Source organism: Nuphar pumila, chromosome 14 (genome assembly GCF_984573655.1).
Source record: "Nuphar pumila chromosome 14, dmNupPumi1.hap1.1, whole genome shotgun sequence".
Classification (NCBI taxonomy): Eukaryota; Viridiplantae; Streptophyta; class Magnoliopsida; order Nymphaeales; family Nymphaeaceae; genus Nuphar; species Nuphar pumila.
The window spans coordinates 634,047-650,257 of NC_143262.1; the positions used below are offsets into that span (position 1 = coordinate 634,047).

The window sequence follows — 16,211 nt, forward strand, 5'->3', positions numbered from 1 at the left end:
CACCTATATAAACATGACAGAACCATGTCACAATCAAGCGAACCTTGCAGCACGCATCCTCGACCATATACAAAATTTTATTCAGTTCTTTGAAGAAACTCAGCATCGGTTACATGTAACAAGGCATTGAACCGCATTCAATGAAGGAGCGACACCCAACTCATTCTAGTGGAAAAACATCTGAACCAAAAGACACTCAAACAGAGACTAACTATTAAGGATAAAAAAGAACGTACGCTTCAACTTGAGAGATTAAATAAAATACATTTACGATAACTTATTGATCATTATATGTCAAATACGAAAATATGCACAAGGATCCCATCACAATCTCGTAACCTCAACTTCCATCGACATAAAATGGAGAGGATACTCAGCACTCGACCATGGAGCTACAAGACACCTCGTCCTTGGATGGATTTGCAATATTTATTTTCAGCCTGCATGATAGTGAGAAATAGACAGCAGCCGCAACTTGGCTTGTAAAGATAACAGATGGGAAGATCACGAATTGTGAATCTCTTGCAGAATAAGTGGAGATTCACAAACCACCGAGAGAAGTCCCACCAACAATATGCAGACCTATGTAATGGATACACTAAGATTGTATCATAAATCAGTGCAATCACGGTTTATGCTTAGTTGGGCAGATTGACCTGCCCTGAGATAATCGACCTAAGCAACAGTAAACAATAAAAAAACTCAATCTAAGAGCCTTGCCGATGGGAAGCAGAAGTCCTACTATGAGAAATTCCTTAAATAACTTGAAAAAAGGACAAACTATCATACAGATACTTTATTCATCACGCACATCTCCTGTTGACACAAGATGGACAAAGTCAAACTTATGTTGGATATGGTCAACACTATGCCCCTAACTTCAGCTTATCGTTTTTATGACCTTGACCCTGTAATTATAGTTGCACTTTTTTCCTTTTAAAATCTGTCATTGATTACATCCATGTCAAATGTTGACTTAGATTTATTATTAAATGTTTATTAGTTATAGGAGATCAAAATTGTTGACCAAGATTTTGTATTTAAAATAATATCCATGCCCCATTATTATAGACTAAGAACTTCCAACATACACCATAATACACATTACAAATATATACAGGAAAGTTTACAATGTGGAGGTGCATGTTAGAAGGCTTTTGAGATCATTCAAAACCAAGCATCCCATAACCCATCTTGGGATACACAACTGTTAGAATTAAATAAATATTGTTTTACATGCATTTAATAATTAATATCTAGGACAATCTTTTATTTTAAGTGTCTCAAGATCGTCCACAACTATGTTCATCTGGACACTCTTAGAGGTTTAGTGTCTGTGTCCAGCAATATCCAAGATCAACAGTGACACCAACACTTCTTTAATACGGCTAGTTTCAACTTTCAAAATTGGTTCAGAAACTATTGGATATGCTGAACACTACATGCCAGGTGTTGGTCACTCAACATGTGGTATATGGATATTTCAAAAATAAGTATTTGACACTTTATATACCACCATTTGTTTTCTCAAGTATCGACTACATAATAAATAGTGATAACCTCCATCACTAGATACTTTTCGTTTTATTTTTCAAACAAGCATGGCAGTTTCCCATATAAACTTCAAGAATGTTGTAATGTAAATAACATACGATTGAGCTCGAGAATAAATGATTATCAAAGATAGGATCCAGGGTTAGTGCCAATCAATAATTTAGAACAACTTCATATCTTCCATATACAAAAGGTCGAACTTGAGCAAGTCTCAAATAAAAAAGTTTGATATAATTGACCAAACTGCTTTGAATATAAAGAAGTGTATTGCAAGGGAATTAATTGAATCGGTTGTATGATTCTTCGATCAAAGGAAAGAAACAGACAAAAGGTATGTTACTGCCGTTCCGGAAGTTTAATGGCCACCCAAATAATATCTGAACCAAATGATTTGAAGATAAAGTGATTCCAAAACAAGGAAACACCATTTTCAATTACTGTCTCAATCAAGTGGACTGGATCATAATAAGAAACGGAAATAGATTCCAGATGAGACAAAAAAGGGGTTTGTTATAGACTACTGCAAGAAATATTTATTTAAAGATTTCTTTAAGTCTTTAAATAGAAAAGCATATGCACAGAATAGAGAAGGGGGGTTGCTTACATGTTAAAATGTTGGATAGAGGCCTTCTTTCTTACAAGACTGGTCAATGTGGTAGTTACATGTCAAAATATTGGGAACTGGAACTGCCTAAATTTTGTTAAAACAAATCACTTGTTCACTAAAAATTGAGCTTTATGATTGATTTCTATTCTTCTGTTTCTGGTGTGTTTCATGTTAATCATATAGCTAAAAGAATATTGGTAGTAGTGGACATCAAGTGGGGAGGGCCCGAACTGATGTCCATTAGAGCCAAAGAAACCAGGCCAGGCCCCAACCCTTATCAGGTTTAGGCTGAGCCACTATCATCGCGATCAGACTGGTCCATGCCCAACCCAGTACTATTTGAGTTTCCTCTTCCTCAAAAACACCAACCCACCCCAAACCACCCATCCTCATCCCACAGGGAAACCAAAGAGGTTTTGTCATATTCAACGGATTGCTTTCATGATAAGCATGTAGCATAATGACACACAACATAAATTATATAGGAATATAAGCCAGAAGAAATATCAAAAGTAGAAGCTATTAATGTTCCTTGTGGACCTGATAATGAAACATGTTGATTTAAGCTTTCTGACGACCACAAAAACCATATCCATTTAATAATTCCATTACTTCTCTAGAGGAACCATTTTATGCAACCTTTAAATACAACAAGCTTTATTTTACAAATATTGTTCTTATGAACCCTTGTTTAGCTTTATGCCTGATTCAGGCACTCATGCATACAGCATATAAAGAAACCAATAAATATTTTCACCCCATATTCAAAAGCAAACAAACCAATGATGTATATGCAAATCCTAAGAATACAAATAAATACTATGAAGGTAGAAAAAGCAATCTCAAGGATAACATGTCTTACCTGCCACATTGCACCGAAACTAACTCTGTGAACACTCAAAAGGATGTATAGACCCTTCAGTAAAATCATGCGGCCTAAATCGTTCCAGAATTTGGATAGATCTGCAGAATGCAAACAATGTAAGAACTTATTGAAATAACATGCACATAGACAGGCCATAAATCAATAGAAAATAAAAGTTCTCTTCTCCTTTCTTTCTTTCTTTTGTTTCCTTTTGGAACCTCTCCACTGCTCCTGTTCCTTGTTGGGGTCCTATCGGGATAGGTAGGCCCAAGCTTTCCCCAACCCCCCACTATGGAAAAGGTTACTTGTTCAGAAAACATGAGCAAGATATAGATATCATGAGAAGGTAAATGGAAAATTGGCATACCTAAGAATCACAACCATCAAAGAAACAATCATCAACGTAATTTGATGATTTATTTCTCAGTTCACGGTAAAAAAAAAGTGCTTTTGTGATACTTCAACCAAAATCTGACTGAAATTAACCACTGAGATGATAAATTTTACCAAGGGATCAGTGAATCTCCTAGTGGAGAAAAGTATTCTAGGAAACTGCTCAGATTGTGCAACGTCGTCAAAGTGATCGCTGACATACATTGATGAAATTGTATTGGACCCTTAATTAGTAAAATTCATTTATGACATGAATTGGTAAATGAAAATTACTCATTGCATTTACACAACAATGTATCTTGCCCTAAACAAGATCCAAACTTCTTGTTTCTTCAGTTAAAGTGGGCATGGTATTGAAAGAATGCCTTTATTGATGCAAATGAAAAACATAAACTCCAGTACAATTGATTGCTATACATGAAAGTGCATGATATAAACTTGCATTAACACAAAGGCAAGATCCTCAGTGCCTCAAATAGAGGGGATATGATCAGATTGTTGATGTGTAATGCTTGTTTTGTCTATGTCTATTCTGCCAATACCACATCATAGTTCATTTCATGGGCATTCAGTTGTCTCACTGAAAGATGCTCATATTCACTACTACATCAAGGGAAGAATTCACCAAGAAAATATATGTGGAGGTGGGGTGATTTTGGATGGCTACACATTTAATTTCTTAGATGTACATTATCTTTTCTTTTTCTCCCTCTTTTGAGAAGCAGTAGTCATAAATCATGTCCACATCACCGGTCTTTCCTTAGAGAGAGCTTGAATGATAAAAGGACCTTTACATTAATATGGATCAAATATTTGGTTTCCAAGCTCTGCTGTTCGGAGGGAAGGTATCAACTCGCCAAAGTTAGCTTCCAGCCTAGATAAGAAGTGTAAGTTGTATGTTCAATGGTAGTTAACCTTTTGTAACAAAACTTGTCAATTCTAATGAACTGAGTCTTAAGTACTAACATAGAGACAACATAATATATCAAACAGCAAGGTGAATATGACGAGATACATGGATTTTCAGGTGATAATCAGGTGAACCATTCTGATTTTGCTGTGTTTTTTGTCTTCTTTTTCTTAATTTTTGATAGGCAAGCTGAGTTAGGCAGACCCTACCAAAATTCAGAGCAATATGTTGAAATATTCTTTAAAAAATCATTTTCACTAAAAAGATCTGGGACTGTCTCCAAAAAATTCTATAATGAAAAAGTTTGATTTTGCCGCAAAAAACTTTTGGACAAAACAAGAAAAATTTGGTTATATCAAGACATTATCATAATAACTTCAAGCACAATCACCAATGCCTCAGTGAAGCAATTTCTCAAGATATTATATACTGGACTATACATCTTGCAAAAGTTTAGCATTCAGCACCATTATCTTCACATTAGTGTAAAAGGTAGAGATGTTAAAATATAAAAAAGTGAACATAAAGACCCATGATTCAAAATTATGGAAGAAATTAAGACAATTGAAATACTATGCAAATTCGAGAGAAAAATGGCTAATATTGCAGTATTCATGATACATTGATACCATTAAAATTTTCCCTAATTTCCCTTTAAATTATTTTCCCATGACATCATCATAATAATTTGATATTTTTACATATCAATGTTATCAATAACTATCAAACTCAATGATATTATGACTATATTTGGATTTTTTTGGTCAATATACAGTGATAGATATTAGAGATATTTGTGATAGGTTTATAGTTCGAGAATAGCTATTGATCAGCAGGGAGTATCTGAAATATAGCTGCATCGCATTAGTTCCATGTTCTAATTCTGGAATAGCAAAGCAAAGAGTCTTACGAGATAGGTTCACGACTATGGCACATTTTGTGCTGATTACTTTCCATAGCACTTAACACATCAGCAGTTTCAGGACCTGCTGTTCCCCCCGCTACCATGGACGGCATCTGAGCACGAGGTGTCCACAACTACACAAAAAGGTTCCACAAGAGAATAACTCAAATTACTTCCAACCCTAAATAAATGTGAGAAAAAGAATTTTCATATTTACTTACTTTGATTGTGTTGTCAATTCCACTGGTTGCAATAGCACAATCAAATGGATGACACTGCACACAATTAACAACTAAAAGAGAAAAAGTTCAGAAAATCAACAAAAGGCCAAAATATGTGGATGTGCAGTAAATTATCAATGTGAAACAAGAGATAATTAAACAGTTGAGACATTGAGTACCATTTTCATCACCAGCCAGCATTTTAATAAGTCTCCCTGTCCTTTTTTCCCAAATAAACCATCTTCCATCATCACTTCCACTAGCAACATACTCACCTATCATGCATTACAGAAAAGATTAAATGAGATAAAAATATATGTGCAAAACAAGGACTTACAACATATAAAAGACAATCATACCATAGTTGATATTTTTCCAAATTTCATATATATAGCATTTAAGGACACCATATAATCTAGCAGTAAATAAATGAGGTCATTTTTTATGCAGCAGCGCTGGATGCTTAACATGCAGCTCTGCTGCTGTTGATCATCCATCTCAACATTTCTCGAGATGGACACCACACCCATCTCGAGAAATGCCAAGATGGGTGGCTGTCAAGCAAGTCGTTGCATGCCCACCATCTCACATGTGACTCTGGTAAGCTTTCAGGCCTTATACCTTATTACGGAAGTGGTAGTATAGTCACGAGTGATGGAAAGCACCATCGTATTACACATATAGGCATTTCCATGGTCCCTACTCATCTTGGTCGTTTGAATCGCTCAAATACCTTTCTTTTCCTTAATATCAGTCGCAACCTTATTTTTGTTTCTCAATTGGTTGACCAAATTGGTGCTCGTCACTTTTATTCTTGTTTTTGTAAAGGACCTCTCCACGAAGGAGACCGTCGGAGAAAGTAGTGGACTTTATGTCATCAATGAAGCTCAAAACCGTTTGTGTCATGATCAAAGTTGAGTTGCACTGTTATTCGGGTTGATCTTCGTGGAGTTAATAAAGAAACTGAGTTATGACATCTTGGCCACTGTAATTCTAATTTCATTCAATCATTATGTAATAGTCACCTTATTTTGTTGAAAGGCTCAATATCAAAAGTGTCATTGTTATGTTCCAATTGTCGGCTATCTAAGATTCATGAACTCTCTTTCAGTTCTTCTGATAAAAGAGCTTTATTTCCTTTTGAGTTGATACATTCCTATGTTTGGGAACCACCACCATATCAATGTCCAAATCTCGTTATTGTATTATTTTTGTTGACGACTTCACCAAGTATACTTGGATCTAGTTCTTGAAACATAAAGATCAAGTTTTTCGTATTTTCCAAATTTTCAAATCCTATGTGAAAACTCATTTTTTTTCAAAAAATCTTCGTTTCCGTAGCGATAGTGATGGTGAATATATGTCCATGGATTTTACTAACTATTTACGTGATAATGGTATAAAGTGTGAAACGTCTTTCCCAAAGACAACTCAACAAAATGGGGTGTCTGAGAGGAAGCATCGACACATTGTCGAAACAGCCCCGACCATGTTAATAGAGTCAAAGGTCATAAAAGATTTGTGGACTGAGGCGTTTCACACTGCTGTATATTGCATTAACTGCATGTTTCTCTCCAATTTGAGAGAAAATCACCATATTTTTTGCTCTTTAATAGACACCCAGTTTATTTTATTATGTGTGCATTCAGAAGCAAATGCTTTGTTCATGTGAATGACACTACATGATAAATTTTCCCCAAATGCAAAAGTGTCAATTCATTGCTTATGATGATGAGTACCTTGTGTAAAAGTATCTTCAATAAGATACTAAGATCAAGACCTTAATATTCTTGATAATAAACCGCCACGAATGCACAATAAGAACACTTGTGCACAAAAGCACAACTCACAAATAACTCACAAATGCGCAAAGGCATAAAAATAATGGAATCAATTTATTGAGCACTTGGGCTTTGACTCAAAGCCATGAAGGAATACAAAGGGGAGAGCCCCTATTTATAACCACACAAAAGGAGCCTTGGAGGGGCTCCACTCATAGACGTTGGAGCCCCTCCAACGGTCACAAATGTGACCGTTGGAGGGGCCCAACGTCTATTTGAGTGGGCCCCCCAAGGTACCTTTAGGTACAAAATAAAAGAAATAAAAAGAAAAGAAAAAGAAAACTAAAAATAAATTACAAACACATTCATAAAGTGAATGTGCGTAAAATAGAGGAAAAGACTAAACTACCCCTACGGCTAAACAAATAGAAATATATATATTTTATATATATAATAAGTAGATACATATACATATATATTAATATATGTATATGTATTACCATATATATAAAAAATATATATTACATTATATGATTATGTACATAATTTAACACCTTGGATATAGGTGCTTTAATCCTATGACTCAAAAAAAAAAGTAATTTCCAGGGATGTCAGCTTTCATGAATTGGATTATGTTCCAGCAAACGGATCTTACCTTTTGGCAGGTGACTTCACCTTTACAAAAGAATGACAGTGACAGTCCCAAAGAAGGAGATAGTGAGCAATCAGCTGTAAAAGAAGTTCAGAATTCTTGTGTGCAAGGAGCTGAGAATCAAAACAAGGGAGAAGGTGCTAAATTTCAATTTTATCCCAGAGTATGTTAAGAGAAAACAGACCAGCAATCAGCTAAATTCAGGAAGTCATTGTGAACCGCTACAACAGTCCATTTCTCCTACACAAGTTGCTTCCTCAAGTGCTGCACAGCCATCAACAAATAGTCCCAAATCAGTCAATAGATGCACCTGTTATGATTGAACAGCCGACTCTATGTGATTCGTCTTGTCAGCAGCTGATTGATCAGATCAAACAATCTACTCGAACTCGTCATCTGCCATGTAGATGGGTAAGCTATGAAGCCTTCTCAATTGATTTTCAAATATTCGCTGCCAATATTTCTCTTGGAAAAGAGCCTAGATTCTATCTTGAAGCATCTAGAGACAACTGGTGGATTGAGGCCATGAACAAAGAAATCTCCGTTACATGAATGTGATACTTGGAAAGTAGTGCCTAAACCCATTGATAAGAATGTGGTTGGGGCACGATGGGTGTATAAGATAAGGTCGACGGAAGTATAAAGTGTTATAAAGCACAGCTGGTTGAGAAGGGATACACCCAAAAGCATGGGCTGGACTTTGATGAAACATTTAGTCCAAATTGTGAGAATGGGGGATATCAAGAGTGGTACTACCAGGGTTACCGGAAGCGCCTAGCTAAAAGGGGAAGCGCGCTTCGGAAGCGCGGAACGTCGCGCTTCCGAAGCGTGGGGGGAAGCGTCCCCCTTTTTTGGGAAGCGCGTTTCCCTTTAATGGGGGACGCGCTTCCCTTTAATGGGAAGCGCGCTTCCCATCACGCTTCCCCCTCGCTTCCCCCACGCTTCCCCCTCGCTTCCCTGTTTTTTTTAAAAATTTTGTATTTTTTATTTTTTATTTTTTATTTTTATTTTTTTCGCTTCCCCCTCGCTTCCGAGACGCTTCCTATATCGCTTCCGAGACGCTTCCTAGGTCGCTTCCGAGACACTTCCCGAATCGCTCCTAAGTGGTCCCACGCTTCCCCGCTTCCTAAAATTTTGAAAGTGCCTCGCTTCCCGCTCCCGCTCCCGCTTCCCGTATCGCTTCCCGCTCCCGCTTCCTCAACTGGCAACCATGGGTACTACCACTTGCAGTGAGACATAATTGGGATTTAAGTCAGATGGACATAAAAAATGCATTCCTTTATAGAGAGCTACAAGAGGAAGTGTACATGGAACATCCACCAGGGTATGCTGAAGCAAATTCCCAAGCAACCGTGTTGAAATTGAAAAAGGCTATATACGGTTTGAAACAAGCTTCTTGGACATGGTTTGAGACGTTTAGTAAGGCACTCTGCTCTCTTGGTAGTGTGATTATTTATTGTTTATTCATTATGATGGAAAACACATAACTATAGTCTTAGTTTATGTGGATGATATAGTGATTGCTGGCAGCGACGGGTCTAGAATCTCTCAATTAAAGGATATGCTTAATTTGAGGTTCCACATGAAAGATTTTGGCCAATTAAGATATTTCTTTGAGGTGGAAGTTGATCGGACCCCAACACATATGGCTTACTTAGATGCAGATTGGGTTAGAGACCCAACAACTAGGTCGTCAATCACGGGATATGGTGTTTGTTAAAGTATGCATTTACATATATTCTTAAATATAAAAGAATATATAATGTTCAACAAGGGCATTTTGGTCATTTCACATCATGTAACTAGGTTGGTCCAACAAGGATAGGTTGGTTAGTTGTTATTTTTTCCTAATAATGTAATTAGGATAGCCTTGAGGGGCTCTATGGGAAATACCCAGAGTCGTTGGGAGCTCCTAAGGTACCTAGCCTCTTGTGTTTTTGTGTATAAAAAAGGATACATTGTCCCCATTTATTCTATGCTTTTAGCTAAGCATATTATCAATATAATCTTCTATTTTTTATATTTGTTGCAAGCCCTAGTTGGCTTTTTGTGTTGTCCCTAGTGGACTTTGTAAAAAATAACAAGTTTATTAGAGAGGAGCTCTAAGGCCTGAAGAATACAAGGTGGAGAGGCCCCTATTTATACACAAGAGGAGGATTCAAAAGGAGCACCATTGGGGGCTCCCAATAGAATATGGCTCTATGTGGGGCCCCTTTTGCATGAAATAAAAAACCAAAAACAAAAAAAAAAACAAAAATAAAATAAACTAACCTAAATAATAAATAGTTGTTTCTAACACAACAATGTAAAAAGACAATAATACTCATATTTGGTATAATATATATATATATATATATATATATATATATATATATATATATATATATATATATACATGTATTTTAACACCCCCCTCAAACTTTACGGGGAGATGACCGGAAGTTTGCTAAGGAGAAAAATGAAACGGGGAGCAAGAAGCGCTTTAGTGAAAAAGTTTGTCAACTGATATTTTGATGTGACATATGGTAGTGCAACTGTTCTTCTTAGATATTCATCATGAACATAGTGGCAGTCCATTTTTATATATTTGGTGCGCTCATAGAAGGCCTGATTGCTGGTGATATAAATTGCACTTTTGTTGTCGCAACATAACTTTGAAGCACCAGGGATGTCAACACTCATATCTTTGAGAAGACTTCAAATCCAAATAAGTTTCATTGTAGTAGTTTTCATAGCCCTATATTCATTGTAGACTTCAGCTTTAGTAGAAGACAACGAGACTTTCTTTTGCTTCTTGCATCTTCATACAATTAAGGAATCTCCTAAAAAGACACAAAAACTAGTAGTTGAGATTCTATTATTAAGGTTACCTCCCCAATCGGCATCAGTATAAGCAAGTAAATTTAATGAGGATGATGAGAATAAAAATAACCCTTTAGTGATGGTGTTTTTGATAATATCTGACGATTCGTAGCATGACACTCATATGCACAGTTGTAGGAGCATGCTGAATTTGGCTAAAAGAGTGAACATCATGCACAATATCTGGTCTGGTAATGGACAGATAAGTGAGAGAACCAATAATTTGTTTGTAGGGTGTGGGATCTTCTAGAAGAACCCCATCATCCAGTCTTAATTTGGCATTGATCACTTCAGGAGTCTTCACCTTCTTATCATCTGAAATTCCAGATTTAGTACACCTAGTTGCAACAAGCTTCATTTGTGAAAGTATATATCCTCGAGGAGAATATGTAACTTCAATTCCTAGGAAGTATCTTAGGAATCCTAAATCAGACATATCAAATATCTTTTAACATATTTTTAACATTACCAATTCCAACTTGATCATTTCCTGTAATAATCATATCAACAACATAAAGCAAAAGAACAACAATACTAGTTCCTGTACTTTTTACAAAGAGAGCAGTGTCAGTATAGCATGAACGAAAACTCAGTTTAATCATGACATCACTAAATCTATCATACCAAGCCTTGGGAACTTGCTTAAGGCTATGTAATGCTTTTAAAAGTTTAAGAGTTTGACCTTGTCCAATGTTAAACTCCGGCGGAGGATCCATATATACTTCTTCATTTAGTTTTTCATTAACGAAAGCATTTTTCACGTCTAATTGATATATCGGCCATTTTTTAGTTGATGCTACAACTATTAAGGTTCTAACACTAGGCATTCTTGCTACGGGCGCAAAGGTTTCCTCATAATCAATACCATATTCTTGTGAATATCTTTTAGCAACTAATCGTGCTTTGTATCGTTCTAAAGATCCATCACTCTTAGTTTTAACTTAAAAAACCCACTGACATCCAATAGGTTTTTTGTTTAAAGGAAGTTTCACTATTTCTCAAGTGTTAGCCCTTTTTAGAGCATCTAGTTCAATTTTCATGGCTTCAATCCAATGAGGTATATTTTTTGTTTTATGATAATGTACTAGCTGATGATATGAATGCAAAGTTATTAGACACGCTCTATAATTTGGTGTAAGTGATTCATATGACACAAACCTAGTTGGTGGAATAGATTCTCTAGAAGATCGTCTAAGGGAAGTTTCTTTATTATTTTGAGAATATTTTTCTAGAGCACTAATATGTTTATATTGTTTATGCCGGGTATAAAAATAGAGATTTTTATCAATTATGTCATTACTACTTGGTGATGTTTTAATATTAGATACTTTATGATGTGTATCATCTATAACTTCAAAATTATTCGAAGAATCAACATACATATCTTCCAATGGGAAAAGATCATACAAAAACATATACTCAATTTCTTCTTATTAAGTTTTTCAAAACCATTTTCATCTTCTAAGAAGGTCACATCTTTTAAAACATAAAATTTATTATTTTTGTAATCAAAGCATCAATATCCTTTTTTATTTTTACCATATCTAAGGAAAACACATTCAATCACTTTTGGAAACAACTTATCTATTTTATGCAAGAGGACAAAGCACTTGCAACCAAAAATACGAAGGCGATTGAAATCAGGAGCAAATTTAAAAAGTTTTTCATAAGGAGAGATATTTTTCAAATTTGATGATGACATACAGTTTATTAAATATGTGGAAGTTAAAATGTCTTCGGCCAAAAAATTCTTAGGAATATTTTTGGAAACAAGTAATGTTCTAGCGGTTTCTATAATATGCCTATGTTTTTCTTCCGCTAGTCTATTTTGTTGTAGAGTTCTAGGACATGATCTTTGATGACAAATTTCATTTTGCTTTAAGAAATCTTGAAAATCTTTGGATAAGTATTTTTCACCTGAATCGGATCTAAGAATGGATATGCTACTTTGAAATTGATTTTGAACTTTCATGTAAAATTCTTTAAAGAAAGAAAAAACTTTTGATTTAAGATTAAGAAAATAAATCCACACATACCTAGTAAAGTCATCAATGAATGTTATGTAATATGAATAACCACCCTTAGATATAATCGGAGATGGACCCCAACCATCTGAGTGCACCAATTCAAAAGGTCTTGTTGAAATAAAAGTTCTAGTTGAAAATGAAATAGACTTCATTTTCCCAAAAATGCAATCTTTACAATTTATATCTTTTTTTTTACAAAATTTGTTTCCAAAAGGAAAAAGATACATTTTAGAATAACTTGGATGTCCAAGTCTTTTATGCCAAGTTTCAATACTTTTATCTTGCACATAAATACAAAAAGAGTTTGTAGGAAGAGTCAAATGATCCATATAGTAGAGGTCTCCCTTCCTATGGCCTTGCCCAATCCACTTCCCGGGCTGGAGATCCTGCACAAAGTAACCATTAGATGAGAAAGATACTTCACATCCATGGTCGACAATTTGAAAAACCGAAAAAATGTTTAGATTTAATTTTAAAACTACTCTTACTTTTGGAACAAAAAGATTTTGAGAATTTTTAGAATCTAGTGTTCTTATTCCTTTAATTTTTAAAAAAGTTCTATCGGCCGTAGAAACACAAGATAATTTTGAATTGGTGCATACATCGGTTAAAGCATTTTCATGAAGAGTCATATGAAAAGATGCCCCGGAATCTAAGATCCAAGAATACGTATCGGGTGGGGATGTAGAGGCAATGGCGGCACCCGATGTTAAGGAGGTAGCTTTGAGTATTTGTTGAAAAGTCATGGATATTTGTCCAAGAGTTTCTTTGAGATCTCTGATTTTGCCTATATCTTCTTTTGTTATTGATTCTTCGAAGGAAGCAACCGTAGGCTCGAAAGTTCCACTTAATTTTGTGCAAGCGGGCTTAATATGACCCGGCTCATAGCAATGATGACAAACAATCATCTTTATACCTCCATTATAGTTTCGTTGTTTTCCAAAGTCGGGTGGTTTTTATGTTTTGACATTATCGGCGGGCTTAGACACGATAAGCACTTTATCTATACTTTTACTCAAGCCAATCTGAGTTTCTTCTTGAATAATTTCGACAATGGTATCTTCCAAAGGAGGAAGAGTGGATCTATGTAGAAGAGAGGACCTTACTTGTTCAAATTCGGGACGAAGCCCGAATAGAAATTGAAACAATCTTTCTTGTTCCATTTGTTTTTGTCTAAGCTCTATATCTTTCATAGCCATCCATTTAGGCTATAAAATAGAGAGCTAACTCATCCCATAGAGGATTTAGAGAAGTATAATAATCTTGGATGCCCAAATTCCCTTGCTTAGTAGTTCTTACTTTTTCTTGCAAGATCTTTTTGGGTATACATACCCTTCATAAAAAACTAAGTCTCAATGGCTCTACGAAATTTAGCAATATTTGCACATACCTTAAGCTCTACATTATTCATGAACCATGCAAGAATCTTTGCATGGTTGCTCTCCCCATCATCCACCTTTCTTTGGTGTTATTCAATGGCCTTCAGGCGAGCATCTCCCTCGAGAGCCTTCTCTAGACTTTCTTTCATCTTGGTGAGCTTTAATTGGGGTTCCATAATAGAACCCATTACATAACCCCAAAGTTTTTTTCTTTGAGGTTATTTTTCATTGTGGATGCCCACGTCACGTAGTTCTTTCCATTGAGCTTGAATGATAAGTCTATCTTTGATTCCATTGTGAATGAGATATGAGTAGGAGGAGGTAAAAGAGTGATGTCACAACTTTAGCACCAAGATCCATATGGCTCTGATACCATGTAATGAAGTATGCAGAAATACAAAGAATGCTTAAAGCATTCACAATGGACAAATACAAGAGAGAGATAAGAGAGAAGTACGCTATGGGACAATACAACAAGCCTTTAAAAGGCAACACATAAAAAATAACAAGAAGTTTATTAGAGAGGAGCTCTAAGGCTTGAAGAATACAAGGGGGAGAGACCCCTATTTATGCATAAGAGGAGGACTCAAAAGGAGCACCATTGAAGGCTCCCCAAATAAAAAAGAAAAAATAAAATACAAAAAATAAAATAAAATAAATAATAAATAATAAATAGTTGTTTCTAAAACAACTATGTAAAGAGACAAAAATACCCCTATCAGGTATAATACATATATATATATATATACTATATATTAAATATATATATGTATAAATACATGTATTTTAACAGACTTGTGGTTGTGCACATTGAATTGTGCTTTTGTATGCTCTTAGTTGGCTTGTATTTATATTTCGCTCATTTTATTACATGGTATCAGAACCATAGAGCTCGTGATCTTATGGAAAGTGATCATAAAGTGTTTGTGTTCGTGAAGAAGCATCTAAAAGTGTTTATGGGTTCACGGTGCTTACAAGTGAACATTTTCCTCCACTCTTTTCTCTTTCTCCCTCTCTATCATTCAAAATAGAGCATGACCACAAAATTGATCTCTCCTTCAAACTCAATGGTACCAACTACATGAAGTAGGCCTCAGCTATGGAGAACAACCTTAAAGGAAAGAAGCTTTGGGAATATGTGATAGACACGATTCCCAAACCTCAACTCAAGCTCACCAAACTTGAAGGAGGTCAAGAAAAGGCTCTTGAAGGAGATGCTCTAAAGCTATTGAAGATCATCAATCAAAAATAAAAGATTGGGAGTAATCATGCAAAGATACTTGCATGGTTCATGAATAATGTTAAAATAAAAATTTATGCTAATATTGTCAAAATTTAAAAAAAACAAATGAAGCTTGGTTGTTCATGAAAGGCATGTACACTAAAAAAAGATCTTGCAAGACAATATTACTTGCAAGAGAAAATTAAAATAACCAAGCAAGTCCATGATTTTTTTAGTGCATTGTCCCCTTTTTAGTTTTGGTTCATATCGCTGACCCCAATTGTTTTGGGATGAAGGCGTAGTTGTTGTTGTTGTATTGTCCCCTTTTTAGGATGAATTGGTACTTTTAGAGCCTAAGTGGGTTGCCACCGAAGATGTGGAACTTAGGCGAGAACAAATGGAAAAATAATAATTTTTTCAATTTTTGTATGGATTACGCTCGAAGTTTGAACAAGATCCTCTCCCCTTCGTAGGACATCTTCACTTCATTTGGAAGATGTGGTTGCTGAAGTGTGCCAAGAGGAAATTCGTCTTGGCATGGCTAAAAGAAGAGATGAAGTATTGGCCATATCTGAAAGAAGATAGACCCACAATCGAATCTTCAAATGATACTCACAAAAGATCTCTCACAAGAAACACGAAGGTTCATAAAGAATACACACTCACAAGAACCACTAGGGTTTATACAATATACCCAAAAAAGGTATGCAAAGCAATGGAAAAATATAATCTTTATTCAAATGAGAAAACACCCACACAAAAGCATACTTTACAGAGGGGAAGAGCCCCATATTTATAATACAAGAGGAGGAGCTCAAGAGGGAGTCGTTGGGC

The 16,211-nt window shown here is 35.5% G+C and overlaps 1 protein-coding gene across 3 annotated transcripts in view; it reads right to left on the reverse strand.

Annotated features, from left to right (window-relative positions):
• Window positions 1–214: 214 nt before the first annotated feature.
• The window catches only part of ASG2 (transducin family protein / WD-40 repeat family protein), a 146,981-nt gene continuing 130,984 nt past the window's right edge, over window positions 215–16,211 (reverse strand). The window contains exons 16-20 of one of the 3 annotated variants that reach the window (XM_089988194.1): window positions 5,634–5,729; window positions 5,455–5,525; window positions 5,240–5,367; window positions 3,024–3,124; window positions 215–582 (exon numbers count right to left, since the gene is read on the reverse strand). In XM_089988194.1, coding sequence (XP_089844320.1) covers window positions 3,043–3,124; window positions 5,240–5,367; window positions 5,455–5,525; window positions 5,634–5,729 — 377 coding nt within the window. In that variant the 3' untranslated portion in view covers window positions 215–582; window positions 3,024–3,042. Of the gene's footprint in view, window positions 676–3,023; window positions 3,125–5,239; window positions 5,368–5,454; window positions 5,526–5,633; window positions 5,730–16,211 lie in introns of all 3 variants that reach the window. The other 2 variants (XM_089988196.1, XM_089988195.1) reach the window with 2 other exon arrangements.